Here is a 15,458-nt window from a genome sequence, read left to right on the forward strand (position 1 = left end):
TCTCTCAATCTAAAGTAAGGCTGACAACTTGGCTGCCAACACTGAGTTCTCCTGAGTCAAACCCCTTGGCCACAGAGAACAAAGAATTTTTTCTGTCCTTCCAAGGAGGTCCCAGTCCCATTGATTACAGCATCAGAGAGATTTCACACATACTCAACTAAACCAGCAAGAGCTCTTGCCACCTATTTCCCTACATAAGGTGAATATTCACACAAGAATTAGATCCATATACTAGAGAGATTGAAGCCCATGTCCTGTTCAACATAGCAGAAGGAACTGCCTGCATCTGATGCAGAGGGATCATGAGTCAGACTTGAGGTCGCTCATTACACCAAAATAAGCCTTGGGGAGCATGGAGAGAGATTTAGGAGAATTCAGAACTTACTGGACACATAAATTCAAACTGTGATGCAACCACTGAGCAAAATGGTGGGAATGCAAGAGGTTGGAAGAGATATGTCACATGACAAGCTGCAAAGGGATTGGGGAAATGTGAAAATAAAAAAAAATATTGGGCAGGAAGAGAAAACATAGAAATAACTTGTGATAAGCCTGAATTCAGGGAATAGGGACTTACATGGCAAATCTAGTTGGAATCTGGTTTAAAATAATAAAATAAAAAAATATTTTTCCATGCAACAGTTAGCAGATACGTTGAATTCCCCCTAAAGGACCAGTGCATGCAAGAATTTTACGTGAACTCTAGAAGAGAATGAACAAAAACTCAGGATTCACTGCAGAATAGCGAACACAAACTGCAACAGTTTTAGAAGATCCCTGGACAGGAAAAATGATTCTGAAGCTTATTGCTAAACATCTGAAAATCAAACATTCATTAGTTTTGTTTGCCTATCCACATTTGATTATCTGCACACTCGAAAACAGGACAAGCACATTAAGCATCCTAACAGCATGCCAGGCTAAGTGCCACTGGTGTAAATGTAAGAGAAAGCAGAGAGAATCCCTGCAGTTCTGCCCAGGGAACATGGAGGCAGTGTAAAGCACAAGTCCTTGACAGAGCTGTTAAATAGTTTTAAGACTCATCTACAAGCGAGTTTTACTGAGTCACACACACAAAACCAAGATACCCAAATTCAACTGCACTTTACTTTTTTAGAAAATGAAAGCTATTACATGCATAGAAGAAGCCTCGAAGTTAAAAGAGCATTAAGGTTAAAAATAATCTAGCATTAAATTTAGAAAGTGACAGAGAAGGTTGCCTGTAATCTTCAGCTTGGCCTCTCTGTGAATACACCTTGGAGTATGATAATACTATGTGTCATATTTTCTCTAAAAAAAAAAATAGATCTATGCCTCATTCAAATCAAGGATGAATGGATCGATCAGGATTACACAAGGAAGGACAGCACAGTCTGACCTGTTCCTGCTTTATTTATCACATCATCTATAACGTGCACAGTGCATGAGGCATGAGACAGTTAAAAAAAAAACAGTAGAAGAAAATTAGCTCACAAATTCAGGTAAACAAATAGGTTTCAGGCATTATACTGGATCACTCTCCCATCTGTATTGCAGAGGTTCTATGAGGTGCTAGATAAATACTTTTTAAAATTGGAAGACAGGAAGTCAGTAGTAAAATATTTTTCAAAATATCATCAGATTTTTTTTTACTTTTAGAACAGAATAAAACCCACATTATTCATAGTGGAGGCTTCTCTCACCCCTTATTTTCTGCTAGTTATCCCCAGCCCTGCAACAGCTCAACAGTAAGTAAAAAACTAAAACAGGCACTAACAGCTGTGGAATGATACAGCTTCAAGAACATCTCACAGACCCATCCGATCTCTACTGCTCCACTTGCATTTACAGTGAATTTGAAGTCAATCCTTTGTTTTCAGGATAGAAAATGCTAAATGTTCTGAAAAATCAGAACCCAAATGTTTCATACTGAATTCCTAAAGTCATCAGGTACTTCTGTGTACTGGTTCTGTCTATATCTTTCCCCCTTGCCTCAGTTCCTCATCTTTAAACTGGGAAAAATATCACCTCCCTATCTCCTGGAGCTGTGAAAATTACTTCAGGACAACAAAAAAATTCCATGGCTGGGGCCAGAGGAGGAATCACTTTGTTTTCCGAGTGGGACCTAATACAATAGAGAAAACATGGAACCTTCTACTGAAGGAGAGACAAAGTGTAAAATGAAGTAAACACTCCTTCACTCCTCATGATGTATTCCATACAGAACATAGAATGGAAAACTAACATGAAACCATGTGATTAAAGACTACATGAGAATCTCACAGATACGATAAATTAAGACCAAGACCTATGTCTTTCTAATAATACAAACAAAAGCAGAGCAGCATTACAGCACAGGAAAAGTTTGTTTAAATAAAAGTCTAACCAGTTGTTATCACCTCAACTGCCTTAAAACCCAAGTGTCTATAATGTAGTTAAAGCTCCTCAATTTTGAGGTTCGAGTTAAAGGAAATCAAAAATAAGACAAAGAACATTGAACAAGAGACATTTAATTCTAGAACAGATGTTGATGTACTACAAATACATTACAAATTATTTCAAAAATCTTAGTTCAATATATTATCACAAATAATTAGAAACTGCATGCACTTTTAAAATGCATTTTCAAGATCCTTGTAAATTACACGTTAGACATTTGATTAAAAAAATTATCTGCTTTATATGTGGATGAGAGCTAATAAGCATATTATAACTTCCTTTTTTTGAATAAATTATTACTGACAATGGGAACCTGTTATCAAATTGCATACGAGTGAGACCTCTCCAGTCAACTAGTCCAAACCCACATTAAGTATGATGAATTACATGTTGTAATTTCCATAAGGTCACCTGCTCTCCATGAGAACCTCTCTACTGAGATTTAGAATTGCACCTTTAGGTAACCTGCTCTGTACACCAAATGGTATTAAAAGAAAAGCTGAATCTGATTAACTTAAAAATAATTGCTTCTCTTGCCATTAGCATAGCAAATATTTCTCAGTCACAGCAAGTGTGCAGTGCATTCCTTTTATCACTTACTGTGAACTTTTCTTTAAACTCCAGATGGACCTCACTACTTTTGTTCACACTGTTATTTTCAAGTTGGCTATATCACAGCTGCAAAATAAAAACAACTGCAGTTGATGCACAAGTGGTTATTTCTCAACTACAGACTATTATTTCTGTGATTCCTGACATAAACTAACTACCAATTGACTTAAGGGTCAGGTTTAAGGTGTTGGGTTTGGCTTGTGTAGTCACAAGGAGTCCTCGGGTAATTCAGAGGTCTATAGTAGAGGAACTCTGATGAACCTTGCTGCGGTTATTTCACTTGTCCTCCTATAAAACACCTCTGCTGAAACTCCAGCTCAGACAGCAATGCACTTGTCAAGCACTTGCTATGCAAGTTCTGCTTGAAATTTGGATTTGGGTTGGGTTTTGATTTTTTTAGCAATAAAATTGAGTTTAACTGTGATTAATCTCAAACCCCCCAGTTCAGTCTTCAAGTATTTTTAAAGTAAAACATGAAAAACCAAATGCAAGATTCACAGTTCTTCTGAAGCATTGATACTATCATCCTTTTGTTTATAAATGCGAGGGTTATAAAATTCAAGAAGAGCAAGGTCAAGGGTCTGGATTTTCTGTTAGAGGAAACAAAAATCCAATTCTTTTACCTTCCAGGAAAATGTTCCCACCACCATAATTGAGGATATGTAGTGCAGGGTGTTGCTGAAGCTTTACAGATTTAAGCATTGGCAAGACAACAGCATGAGAAACCTAACTTATACTGTGATAAGTGATCCCATTTTAAATTTAGTTTATCAACCACTGATCACAGATTTAAACCAAGGCCTCCCACAACTGTTTAATTCTAGACTATAAAATCATTCTAAAAGGAGTTTCCCCTCTATTTCTTCCACTGATACTTCTGTTCCATACAGAACATTTTAACAGTCATAAGCACAGCTCATTCACTCATTTCCTGAAAAAAACTAACTGCATTCTAGGTCTCAACTCTGTGAAAATTTAATAAAATTATTAAGTACACCTACTCAAAATAGTTCAATGACTGAGTCACTGTGTTAGGAAATAGGAAATCAATCTCCCCTTAAAATGAAGACAGTGAATACAGATTTTCTGCAACCTCAGCAAGTGCTTTAACCACTGAGACATTACTATTAATTTATCATTAAATTGTCTTTCAAATACATCAGGAGCAGAAAACTTCTGATTCTGTACACGCAGCAGACAACCACTGCACAAGAGTCACTTCGTCTGTTCAGCCTGGAGGAGAGGAGACTGAGGGGAGAACTCATTGCTGTCTACAACTTCCTCATGAGGGGAAGAAAGGGGGCAGACACTGAGAGGGGAAGTTCAAGTTGGATATTAGAAAAATATCACCCAGAGGGTGTTTGGGCACTGAAATGCAGGGAAGTGGCCACAGCACCAAGCCTCTCTTGAGTTCAAGAAGCGTTTTGGGCAATGCTCTCAGGCACATGGTGTGACTCTTGGGGATGGTCCTGTGCAGGGCAAGGAGTTGGACTCAATGATCCTTGTGGATCCCTTCCAAGTCATCATATTCTGTGATAATCACACTGCAACCAAGGCTCAGAAAGTTGTTTCCACTGCATGAAACAGGGCTGAGTTTTCCTTCACAACCCAGGACCACAGATGTGGAGGAAAACACCACTTTATCACTTGTGAATCTTCCACTGTGATCAACCAGACACTGTACTGACAAAGAGTGCTTACTGATCCACAGAAAGGAGTAGAGGAAAGGCTTCCTTCTTTCTTTCAGCTTCCTATTTTTATGACCTGTGCCACCTATGACCTCTCAACACAGCAACTCTAATATCAGCTCAGAGAGTTTATCTATCAACACAAAACTGTTCAGCTGCTGATGAGTACTCATCAGGAGAAGGAGACTTCCACAAAGATACTGCAGCATCCTTCTCTAGAGCTAATTCAAATTCTTCAGCACGCTGCTCAGGGGTCACTGTCTGAGCGCAGAAACAATACTCTGATGAAAGAAACCACATTGTTCAGGACAACACTGTACAGGTGTGCCTCCTAGCCAGCCCTCTCACAGGACTGTTATGAAGGCTTCATGTGTTATAGATGCCCATCTGCGTAATTAGTAGCAGCACTGTCTGACAGCCACTTAAAATAGTGCTTATATGCAAAAACACTTGTTAAATATGAGGCAATGGATCACTTATGGAATTAGCTATGAGCATGGAAAGTATCTTACAATACATCCCAAACACTCCCATGCTCTCATTCTTAGGAACTGTGTGTGTATAAAAAACCAGTACACACTGAAAGGAGCAAATCCACTTGCAAGTACCACACTAGGACTGTTGCACCTTTATGGAAGAAAAACATATCACATTTACCCTCAGTGTAGGCATGTACTCGCACTACTGTAAAACATTTTCTTTTAAAACATTAAAAAGCCCTGTGTCAATATTTATCTCAGCTCTGGCATAGTTTATTCCTGTTCAGCTTTAATGAAAAATAATTTCTGTCAAATTGAAATGCAACTGCAATAAAGTATAAACTCAGGTCCCTGCATCAACTCAATCAAATCAGTTTTGTGGTACATTGCTAATGAGGATGATCATTCTCAGTTTTCATATCAGTTCTTGAAAAGACAGGAAACCATGACTGTCACAAACTGATGTTGAAATTGCTAAAAGAAAAAAAAATTGAATCTTTGGATACTTCTCCAACCGTATACTATGTCATCATTTGGACCAACTTAGCACTAGGTAGCACAGGTCTTGAACAAACTCTAGGAGCAAGTGAAGAGTTTTTATCTTCCTTTTCCCCTAACAGGTTACTATATGTAGGCATTAGTTTGTTAGTGTGAATTTTTTATTTTAACTTTCATTATCTCTTTTGAAGGATCAAATGTTTCCATTTGAAAATGTGGCAAAATACAACAAACATCTGCAAGGAATTACCAGGGATTTGAGGAAAAATATGAAGCCTATTTTAAGAAAACAACAATTGAGCTATGCATTGTTAAAAGTAAGCCTGTCAGCTACTCATTTGCTCCATGGTTGCAGAGGTTGTCTGAATTGCTTACACATTATAAATGAGGGCACAAATAGGAAGAAACATTCACTAATGAGCAAACGGCATTTACTGACTGGTGCAATTGTAGTGCAGCAACAATAATTCTTTTCCCTCTGATGAGGAATATCACACTACAACTGCCCTAGGCAAAAACATAGAGGGTTGTGTCCTTAAACAGAAGCTTAGACTTCTCCTCTCTCAAGTCCTGGACCTTTACATAACAGTGAGCAAGGAAAAGGAAATTTGCTGACCAGAAGGGGATGAAAGAATACAGTAACCCATAACCCACCCCAGGGTATGATTCCTGAGAAGTATGGATCCTTTCTCATCTTGCAGCAAGGAAAAGAGATAATTATTTTACCATTCATCTGTATACCCAGACAGGGAAATTCCAGCATTTTGGAAGCACACTCTTATTTTTGGTTTATATTCAATAGTGCCTTAAGCATTTTTGTTACCTTTTTAATACTTCATTTTTGTTTCTAAATTGAGGGGTGTCAAAATATAGCCAGCAAAGGCAATTCAGTGAACAGAGACCTTACTATTCTTACATTTTTCCTAGCAACCCATTCATAATTATTACACTTTTCTATAAATGTATGATTTTCAACTTACTGTCCAAGATGTACTGAGCTGACTTTCCATCATATACCATTTGTAATGATTTGAAAGTGCTTAACTTTTTTCTTTGGTTTTGGTTTTTTTTTTAATAAGAACTTAGTTCATTTTGGCAAAACTTTATTTTATTTATGTATTTTTAAAATAAATACACTGTTCTGAAATATTTTCTACACTTCATTTGCATAGGAATTACTGTATTCAGTTGCTCTATCAGAGTTGCTAACCACAAAAATGGGTTACAATAGCCTCTCCAAGTCCTCTCCAGGTTGCAAATACTTTTGGGGAATATGCTGTTTTTATTGTCTACACTAATGAATTCAAGAATTCTTTAATCAAGTAGCATATAGAGTCTTCATTAACTACATTTTGCATTCTCACTGTCCCTTCTCATACTCTACCGGCAAAGGTTGCAGATAAAATAATTAGGATGGCTAAATAAAGTAAAAGTAGTATTTACTTACAGAGAAAATACCTATAGAAAACTTTAAACTCTATTATGACCCTAAAACATCTCTGGGTCATATATTTGAAGACAGAGAATTTTACACCTTATACCAAACAAGTGTTAAAAATCCATCCCAGTTCTTTCTAAGCACCAGATTCCTGAGGACAGCAGGAGCCAACAGGCATGCCTGACTGCTTGATGAGACACCAACTGAGCTCCCTCATTATTGTCTGGAAAGCAACAGAATATTTTAAAGGCACTACTTCTGCAGTAAAGAGCCCATTTACAGTTACGTCAAGAAGAATGCAAGTTACCCCCCGAGTTATCTCAAACTCGGGAAGACTAGAAACTCCCACACAATTTATGCGAGTGAGCACTCAGCTTTTATTTATATGGTCCTCACCCATCTCCTTTTCTACAGCAACAGAAACAACTCTTGGCAAGACCCCAGCAGGGAAAGAGTCTCACAAGAATAAGAAATGGCTGTTTGAAGCCATTGGAGATCTCATTTATGGACACTGCTTCAAGAAAGAAATGCCATAAATTAACTCCCATTGTTTTTTATCTAGACAGTGAAATATTATCTGTCCAATTCTTTATTACAGTGAAATAATTTCCAGACACACTGTTCCAATGGATAAAAAGAAAAAGTTGTAAAGCCACCATAACTATTATGCATAAATAAGGCACATAAACATATTGCATTTCAGTATTTATACCAAATAGGTTTTACTTATTTGTACTTCAAGACAAGTTAAGAAAATACAGTGAACTCTTCCTCATACAGTCAGTAATCTAACTCCTTAGTTCATGTATCTGATCACAATCTCAAAATCTGCATTTCTTAATCCATGTTTAATAGAATAGAATACATAACGTATGTAAGTACTCAGATTATGTATTAATCAGTTTAAATATACTACCTTACACAAATGGGAAGGAAAAAAAGAGAAATGCGTTTGCAAGAGTATCTGATATTCAATCACCACAAAGTCATTAAGTAGCAACCAAAAACACTGAGTCCAACAAAATGGTTTCTCTGCAACTGTTACACTACAGAGTTTGGTATGTAAACAGCAGGCCTCCACTTTCTCAGGAAAACAAGGTAATCTACCATATACAAGAAGATGCATTTACAACATTTAATACATTTCCATATTAAACAAAAATATTTCCCTTCCAAAAAGTGCTCAAAAAATAAGCATATGCCTCACTAGCCCTTTAAAACCATTATGAAGTAGCTCATCTGCTCTATTAATGTAGAAAGTAGGTGCAGAGAGATTGTTCGCTCGTGTCGTTCCACACCTTTCCTCACCTGTTTTGTATGACTTATACCCCCCAAACCCTGGCATGCTTCCATCTCTCAGAATTCTACCTGCCTGGATTTACTGAAGTTACATACATCCCAGATCCCACACAGTGGCACAATGCAGGCATTGGAGGAGAAGAACAGAGAAATTAGAGCCATGACAACACCTTCTGTCCCTTGGTTTCACCTGAAACTCAGCAGCTGTAGCCATCGCAGTGACCCCAGAAAGCAGCAATGTCTGTTCATTGGCACAGGGATCAAGATCAATTAGTGTAAATCTGGCCATGTTCATACCAGCATCCAAAATGGGCTGCATATCACCTTTCTTTTCAGAACAGTCTCTGGTCTGTGCCAATTGGTAAAACTTCAGCAAATATAGACCAAAAGCATGACAGAAACCATACCAATAATTTAACAGTATAGATAACCAACCTCCCAGGCTCAGAAACCTTCCCATTATATATGGAAACATTGTCAACATTATCTTCATTCTCAGCACATGGAGCCAACTGTGGCTCACCTAATGAGCTCCTACAGACTGGCTATTCATTTCACCATTGCAAAAATAAGAAGTAGAAACTATTGAATATCTTCAACATTAATTTCTGATCAACAAAAAACTCTAAAAGTTAACATGCAAAATTATAACTTAATGTTACCACCTGATATCATCACAGGGCTGTCGCTGAGTCATCTGGATACATTCACTATTAGTTTCACAGTTCACACACACACACACACAAAAGCAATGAGTTCCTTGAGTTTCTGGAATAACTGCAAGTCTTATTATCATCTATATGTAGTCTCAGTGAATTCACCTTAATGTAGCTTCTCCCTGACAAATATATATGGGTATATACACACACTCTCGGATGTGTGTGAAAACGTACATCTTCTGCCAGCCAAAATAACGCGGGAATAAAGGCTGTTAAAGAAATTAAGAACAAGTACCAAACCCTCTGACACTCCCAAATACAATCTATTTAAAGCCTGATGGATAAGCAGGTGCCATAGGAGAACACAAATTTACAGAGAGCCCACCCTCACCAAAGAAAACAGGGAATGTTCCGGAAGAGAAACAGCGCCATCTACCGACAGCACCAGGGCACCCATAAATGACATCTCCCGAAGGACTGATTTGGGACAGTTTCTCTATGCCACACTGTCTTAATCTAAAAGTACAGAAAATGTTCCACGAACATTTCTGTGTTCTGTGGCACAGAAACGTGGAGTTAAATACATTTTTGTTATAGTACCATTCATTTCCCAACTTGAAATTTTAGGTCCGAGCATCTCAAAGAGCTGTAAAAGATGACCAGCAGTTACCTAGTCCCTCTACTTCCTTCAAGGCTTTACCCTCTGACATCCACGTCTGACCTGATTATTTTAAATATATCCAGTGAAGTATATTTATAACCCCTTCCTACACAGCCTATTTCAGTATGTATTTCTGCTTTTATAAAATTTTGCTAGCACTCAAACCAAACATTCTCCTGACATTTAACATCTGTTTTCTAATCCCGCTAAAACTGCATTCTCCCATTCCTTTTCAACAGCCTGTTACACACATGGCTCCCACTCCTTCTCAGTCTTATTTGCCTAACAATACCAATTTTTTAGTCATTTTCCACTATCACAATTTACAGACTATCGTTCTTTGCTCTTCTTTAAACTCAGTCAGGTTTGTCCATGTCATTATCTAAAGCCACAAAACTGGATACAACAGTTCAGCTTGGCCTTTCTAATAAGAGATAGAACATTAGTTCATTTACACTGTCTGCAATAACAGGTTATGAAGCTCATAAAGCCCAGCTAAGGTTCGTATCCAAAAAACCTACTACCGTTTCCTTGACTGTACAACTTATTTTCCAACAAAAAAAGAAATACCAGACTCTTCTGTTCCCGAGAAGTTAATATTTACTGTTACTTATCTCCCCATCAGTACATTTTTCTTTCACCTTGTTATTTCAGCTGGACTTCTTGGGTTGATTATCTACAATCTTTGAATCCAATTTAAGTTTAAAACATGTTCCAAATACCATAAATTGAAATCAAAATACTTTCTTTCCATCTCTGAAAAACAAGAATTTACTTCTCCTCCTCCTCTGTTGTCAGAATGTAACCTACTTTTGGTAAGAACACCATGCTCCGTCTGCCACTTGCATCTTCTGCCAAAAGGGTCAAATGCCCACTGCCCACCTGCAGCTTTCTGATAATCTTTACAAAACAGTCAAATTATTACCACAAAAATCTTCCACACTGAAGATCTGCTAAGATCTAAGAGCAAGATTAGCACCTGAGTACTTTTTACTGACTTTTTTTTCTTACAATTACTATCTTTGAATTAGTTAGTTTGCCACTGAGTTTCCAGTATATGGCAGAGAACTTTTCTCTCTTAAAAATAAAATTTGATGTCCACCTCGGCAAAATGAGACAGAATCTCACTTCTATAGTGGTAATGCATTATATATAGGATATAGATTTCATCACCATCACTTCACATTAGTCACCTTATTCACCTGTTACACAGCTAATACGAGCAGGTCTGCACTTGACAGTACATCATCTTCTGTCATAATTTAATTAAATATGTTTAAGTTCTAAAAAGCATTAAGAATCACTGGGCATAATCCATCTAAGCTTAATTCCTGCCTGTTTATCCAAGGTTTGACAATATTGACCAATAAAGAAAAACAAGTATATTTTTCTGAGAAGCAGCAAAGCAAAACACCCCTATGAAATCTCAGCAAGCCCTCCACTCACTGCAGTGGAACAGCAGCCTCTCTCCCTGACTTCACAGGCAAACATACTCTCTTTCAAACGAAAACAAAAAAAATCAACAGTGTGAATAATCTCAAACAAGAGACTTGCCAAGCAACTATGATTTGGCTATTTAGGTTTGGTAATTGGAGAAAAAGCAAGTTTTAAGCATTTGAAAGGAAGCGGAACATGAGAAAACACATTGATTGGGTGTTTTTCACTATCAATTGTGTCAGGTTAAAGTATTCAAAAAGAAAAGCTGCAATCAGTGGCAGAGTAAAGACCTCTGGTGATGGCATTCTGGGTAGAAGATGCTCAGTATTGCATTGTCTTACAGGAGATAAGCTGCTGCTGTTTTGCATCCTTACTGAAAGAACTCAATATTACAAACACTCATGTTTGTATTTAGAGACAAAAATTCTTGTTAGACTTCATTAATATACAAAGACGATAAAATAATATGGATATATGAATATGGCACTTAATTACACAGTTTAGAGATGGACTTGTCAGTGCTGGCTTAATGGTCGGACTCAGTCTTAAAGGTCTTTTCCAACCTAAACGATTCTATGATTTTCTTCTCAAGCATTTGAGACTGAGAAAATCGGTCAGCGTAAAGATAGAGTCGAAGTAAAAGGCTAGGAGCAAAGCCTGACTGAAGCATTAACTTTCCTCATGACGTCAATTCTTGCACAATACATTGATTTTTTGTGTGCGAACCCCTAACGAAGGTCACGGTTTATGAACAGATATTCACGCTCAGGGTTTTTTTTTAGGTTAGAGCCGCGCGCAGGAAGTCGTACCTCATGTGCAGGATGCCAATGAGGGTGGCGGCAAGGTCGGAGGACATCCTGCCCATGATGCAGCAGCGGCTGAGGCAGGCGAGCAGGCTGGCAGGCAGGCAGGGCAGGAAGTACACCAGCTGCACCAGCCGCCGCTGCGCCTCAGCGGGCAGCAGCACCAGCGTGCCCTCGAGCGGATCTGTCAGCACACAACACACACACAGAGTCAGCACCACGGCAGGACACACCACCACTGCCCTGTCCAACTACTCTGAGCTACTTGCCTAAGGGAAGACAATATAACCAACACCGAAGAGAAAAAAAAAGGAAAAATATTAAAGCAATACTAGCCTAGAAAATAGGAGGTTCGGGGGGGACGGGCTTATTGCTATCTAAAACTACCTGAAAGGAGGCTGTGGCTAGGTGAGGGTCAAGTCACCTTTTTCTCCCAGGTAACAAGTGACAGGATGAGAAGAAATGGACTTAAGTTGTGCCAGGGGTGATTTGGATTGGATATTAGGAAAAATTTCTTCACTGAAAGGGTGATCAGGCATTGGAACAAGCTGTCTAGGAAAGTAGTCACCAGCCCTGGAAGTGTTCAAAAAATGTGTGGCACTCAGGGACATGGTTTAGTGCAGACTTTGCAGTGCTAGGTTACTGCTTGACCTCTATGAACTTAGAGGTCTTTTTCAACCTAAATGATTCTATGATTCTTTGATAGACTGGAAACATTAGATTTTGTGTATCAGATTTAAGTCCTGCTAACTCGAACTAAAGATCTGAATCTTTTTAATATCCTTTAGTAAATGACATGCATAGTTCATTTTAACCTTTATTACAGAGGATAAACCCATCTCCAACCCCCACCCACACTCCTGATGTTCACCTAGGAAATGGCAGGATTCTCCATGCATTGCAACCTCCCTGCCAAGTGAGGGACAAAATTCATTATGCTGTAGTGTAGAAGCCTTACCGTATATTCGAGCAGCAGTGGCTTGTAAACTTTGCAATAATTCCTTGTTTGAACGAGAAGCAGCGGAATGAATGATATCAATAAGTTGATTGGAAAGCTCAGGGTTTCTCAAGCCAAGCAGAGCCAGTTGCTGAGGTAAGCCAGCCAACCATCGAGACAAAACTTTACTTCGACTTCTAAAGAAAAAGGGAAAAATAATAAGACAAAACAACAAAACCCCCACAAACTTCTCTTTCAGTCTTGAGTGAGTTGCTTTTATTTATCCTTTCTGGCTCAAACTGAAACAATCATATAGATCAATCCTATCTTTCATGGGCTACAATTTCTCTGCCACCCTGGCCTATCAAATCAAGCATCATTTATAAATCAAAAGCATTTCATCAGCTTATTACTAAGAGGATGATTACAGGAAAAAAAGCTGCCAAGCACAAATCAGGAACTTCAAAGTAGGTCTCTGAAGATGTCAACAAGAGTAACATGATGACGATGATACAAGTTTATTTCCCTTTCAAAAGACCGGACAAAATCCTCACCAGAACTTTTCAAGGAAATTAAGTAGCCATGACATAAGAGGGAAGGGCCTTTGCATAGAGATATGAACTGGAGAACAAACAACTGAAGTGGGTGAGCTGGAGGTGGGCTCAGATGTCTCAAATCACTTGACATGCAAATAGTGTGAGGGAATAAAACATTTGCTCCTCTTCCCACAGAAAAAAGCAGGTGCTGGTATCAAATGAAGCTAGAAGGAGCCAGGATCAAAAACAAACAAAAGGAAGTTGGTCTTCAGACAGCTGAGCTTTGTCACACCTTGACAGAGGATGCTGCAGTTGCTCTTGATTTAGACCAGTCTAAGGAATGATCAGAAAAGCTCATGAAACAGACACCCAGTGAGTGATACTAAGAAGTCCCGAAGTGTGGAAGTACAGGTTTCAAATGGTTGGAAGCTTAGAGTACTACGGACAAGTAATTCTTATCTTCTTCCTATAGCAAGATACTACCAGTATAGATATCCATATGTGCACACACCCACACAATATATGCATATATACACACAGTGACTACACATATGTGTGCAGTGATTAAGGGTTAAGAGAACTAAAACATCAAGACAAAACTTAATTCTGAATCTTGTAATAAATTAAGGTTTTTGTCACGAGGCAACAACAGATCAAAAGCTCAGATCTTGCCTTTGAATCAGATACACCTAAAAAATAAACAGATTCACACAAAAGTTCTTGGAATATGCTCCAACATAAATTCTGTTCCTCTTAGACTGCTCTTGACAAGCTTGAGAAAAAAAAAAAAGAATGAGGAGAACAGTCACAGAAGGGCTGAAGAAACTGTGACGTCAAACTGAATGGAACAACATGAACATCATCCAGAATCCACAGAACAGACCACATTTTGAAGAAATTAAAAAAAAACCCACTTGTTTCTAAAGGAAAGAAATGGATCAGTACTGTACACAAATATTGTCTTAAATTGTTTTGTCAGACACAGGTGTAACTATACTTTTTTGCAAAAAATTTTTGAGATTTCACTCTTCTGTTACTAAAAATATCACAGTTCCATGTAGAAGGTTAAGAGGAACAGCAAGAAAACTACTGCTATTTGTGATGTCTAAAGATAGAAAGTTAGAGCTATCCAGATAATCACATGAAACTGAATGAGATGCTCAAGACTTCCAGGTAAGTACAGAAAACAGTAGTTACGTAACCTCGGGAAAATTAGTCAGTATAAAAAAGATCTCTTTTTCACTCTAGATGAAAGGAGAAAAATAAGATATTCCCAAGGTTTTTTCTCTATCTTTTGAATTACACATGTTTTTTATAATGTTCAGAGCATAGCTTTGGATATTTCTGGCTGTAGATCCAATTACATGTAGGCAGGCATTACCACAACATAAGATACAACAAAGCAAAGAAGTTGCAGAAGTGAACGACTTTCCCAAAGCTTCACTGTGCTAGTGGATGGAAGGACTTCTGGGAGTCCTGACCTTTGATATTTTTACCTAGTAGCAGAAACAGGTATCATGGGTATGATCTTACCACATGCCTCAGAAAGTCAACTGTGTCCTGGGCTGCATCAAAAGCAGTGTGGTCAGCAGGCTGAGGGAGGTGATTCTGCTCCTCTACTCCATGCTGGTGAGACCCTCACCTGGAATACTGCATCCAGCTCTGGGGTTCCCAGCAAAAGGACGACACGGACCTGCTGGAGCAAGTCCAAGGAGGCTATGAAGACCATCAGAGGGCTGGAACACCTCTCCTACAAAAACAGGCTGAGAGAGCTAGGGTTACTCAGCCTGGACAAGAGAAGGCTCTGGAGAGACCTTAGAGCTGCCTTCCAGCGCTTAAAGGGGACCTGCAAGAAGGCTGGAAGGAAATTTTTTCAAGGGCCTGTAATGATGGCTTCAAACCGAAAGCAAGAAGGTTTAGATCACCTATTAGAAAGAAATTCTTCACTGTGGGGGTGGTAAGGCACTGGATCAGGTTACCTAGAGAGGCTGTG

At 38.5% G+C, this 15,458-nt stretch overlaps 1 protein-coding gene across 1 annotated transcript in view; it reads right to left on the minus strand.

The window, feature by feature from the left end:
- TEX10 (testis expressed 10) overlaps window positions 1-15,458 on the minus strand; it is a 50,892-nt gene that overhangs the window by 18,006 nt on the left and 17,428 nt on the right. The window contains exons 8-9 of the mRNA XM_064658730.1: window positions 12,951-13,126; window positions 11,999-12,176 (exon numbers count right to left, since the gene is read on the minus strand). Of these exons, the coding sequence (XP_064514800.1) occupies window positions 11,999-12,176; window positions 12,951-13,126 (354 nt within the window). The remainder of the gene's footprint in view (window positions 1-11,998; window positions 12,177-12,950; window positions 13,127-15,458) is intronic.

Source organism: Pseudopipra pipra, chromosome 1, assembly GCF_036250125.1.
Source record: "Pseudopipra pipra isolate bDixPip1 chromosome 1, bDixPip1.hap1, whole genome shotgun sequence".
Taxonomy (NCBI): Eukaryota; Metazoa; Chordata; class Aves; order Passeriformes; family Pipridae; genus Pseudopipra; species Pseudopipra pipra.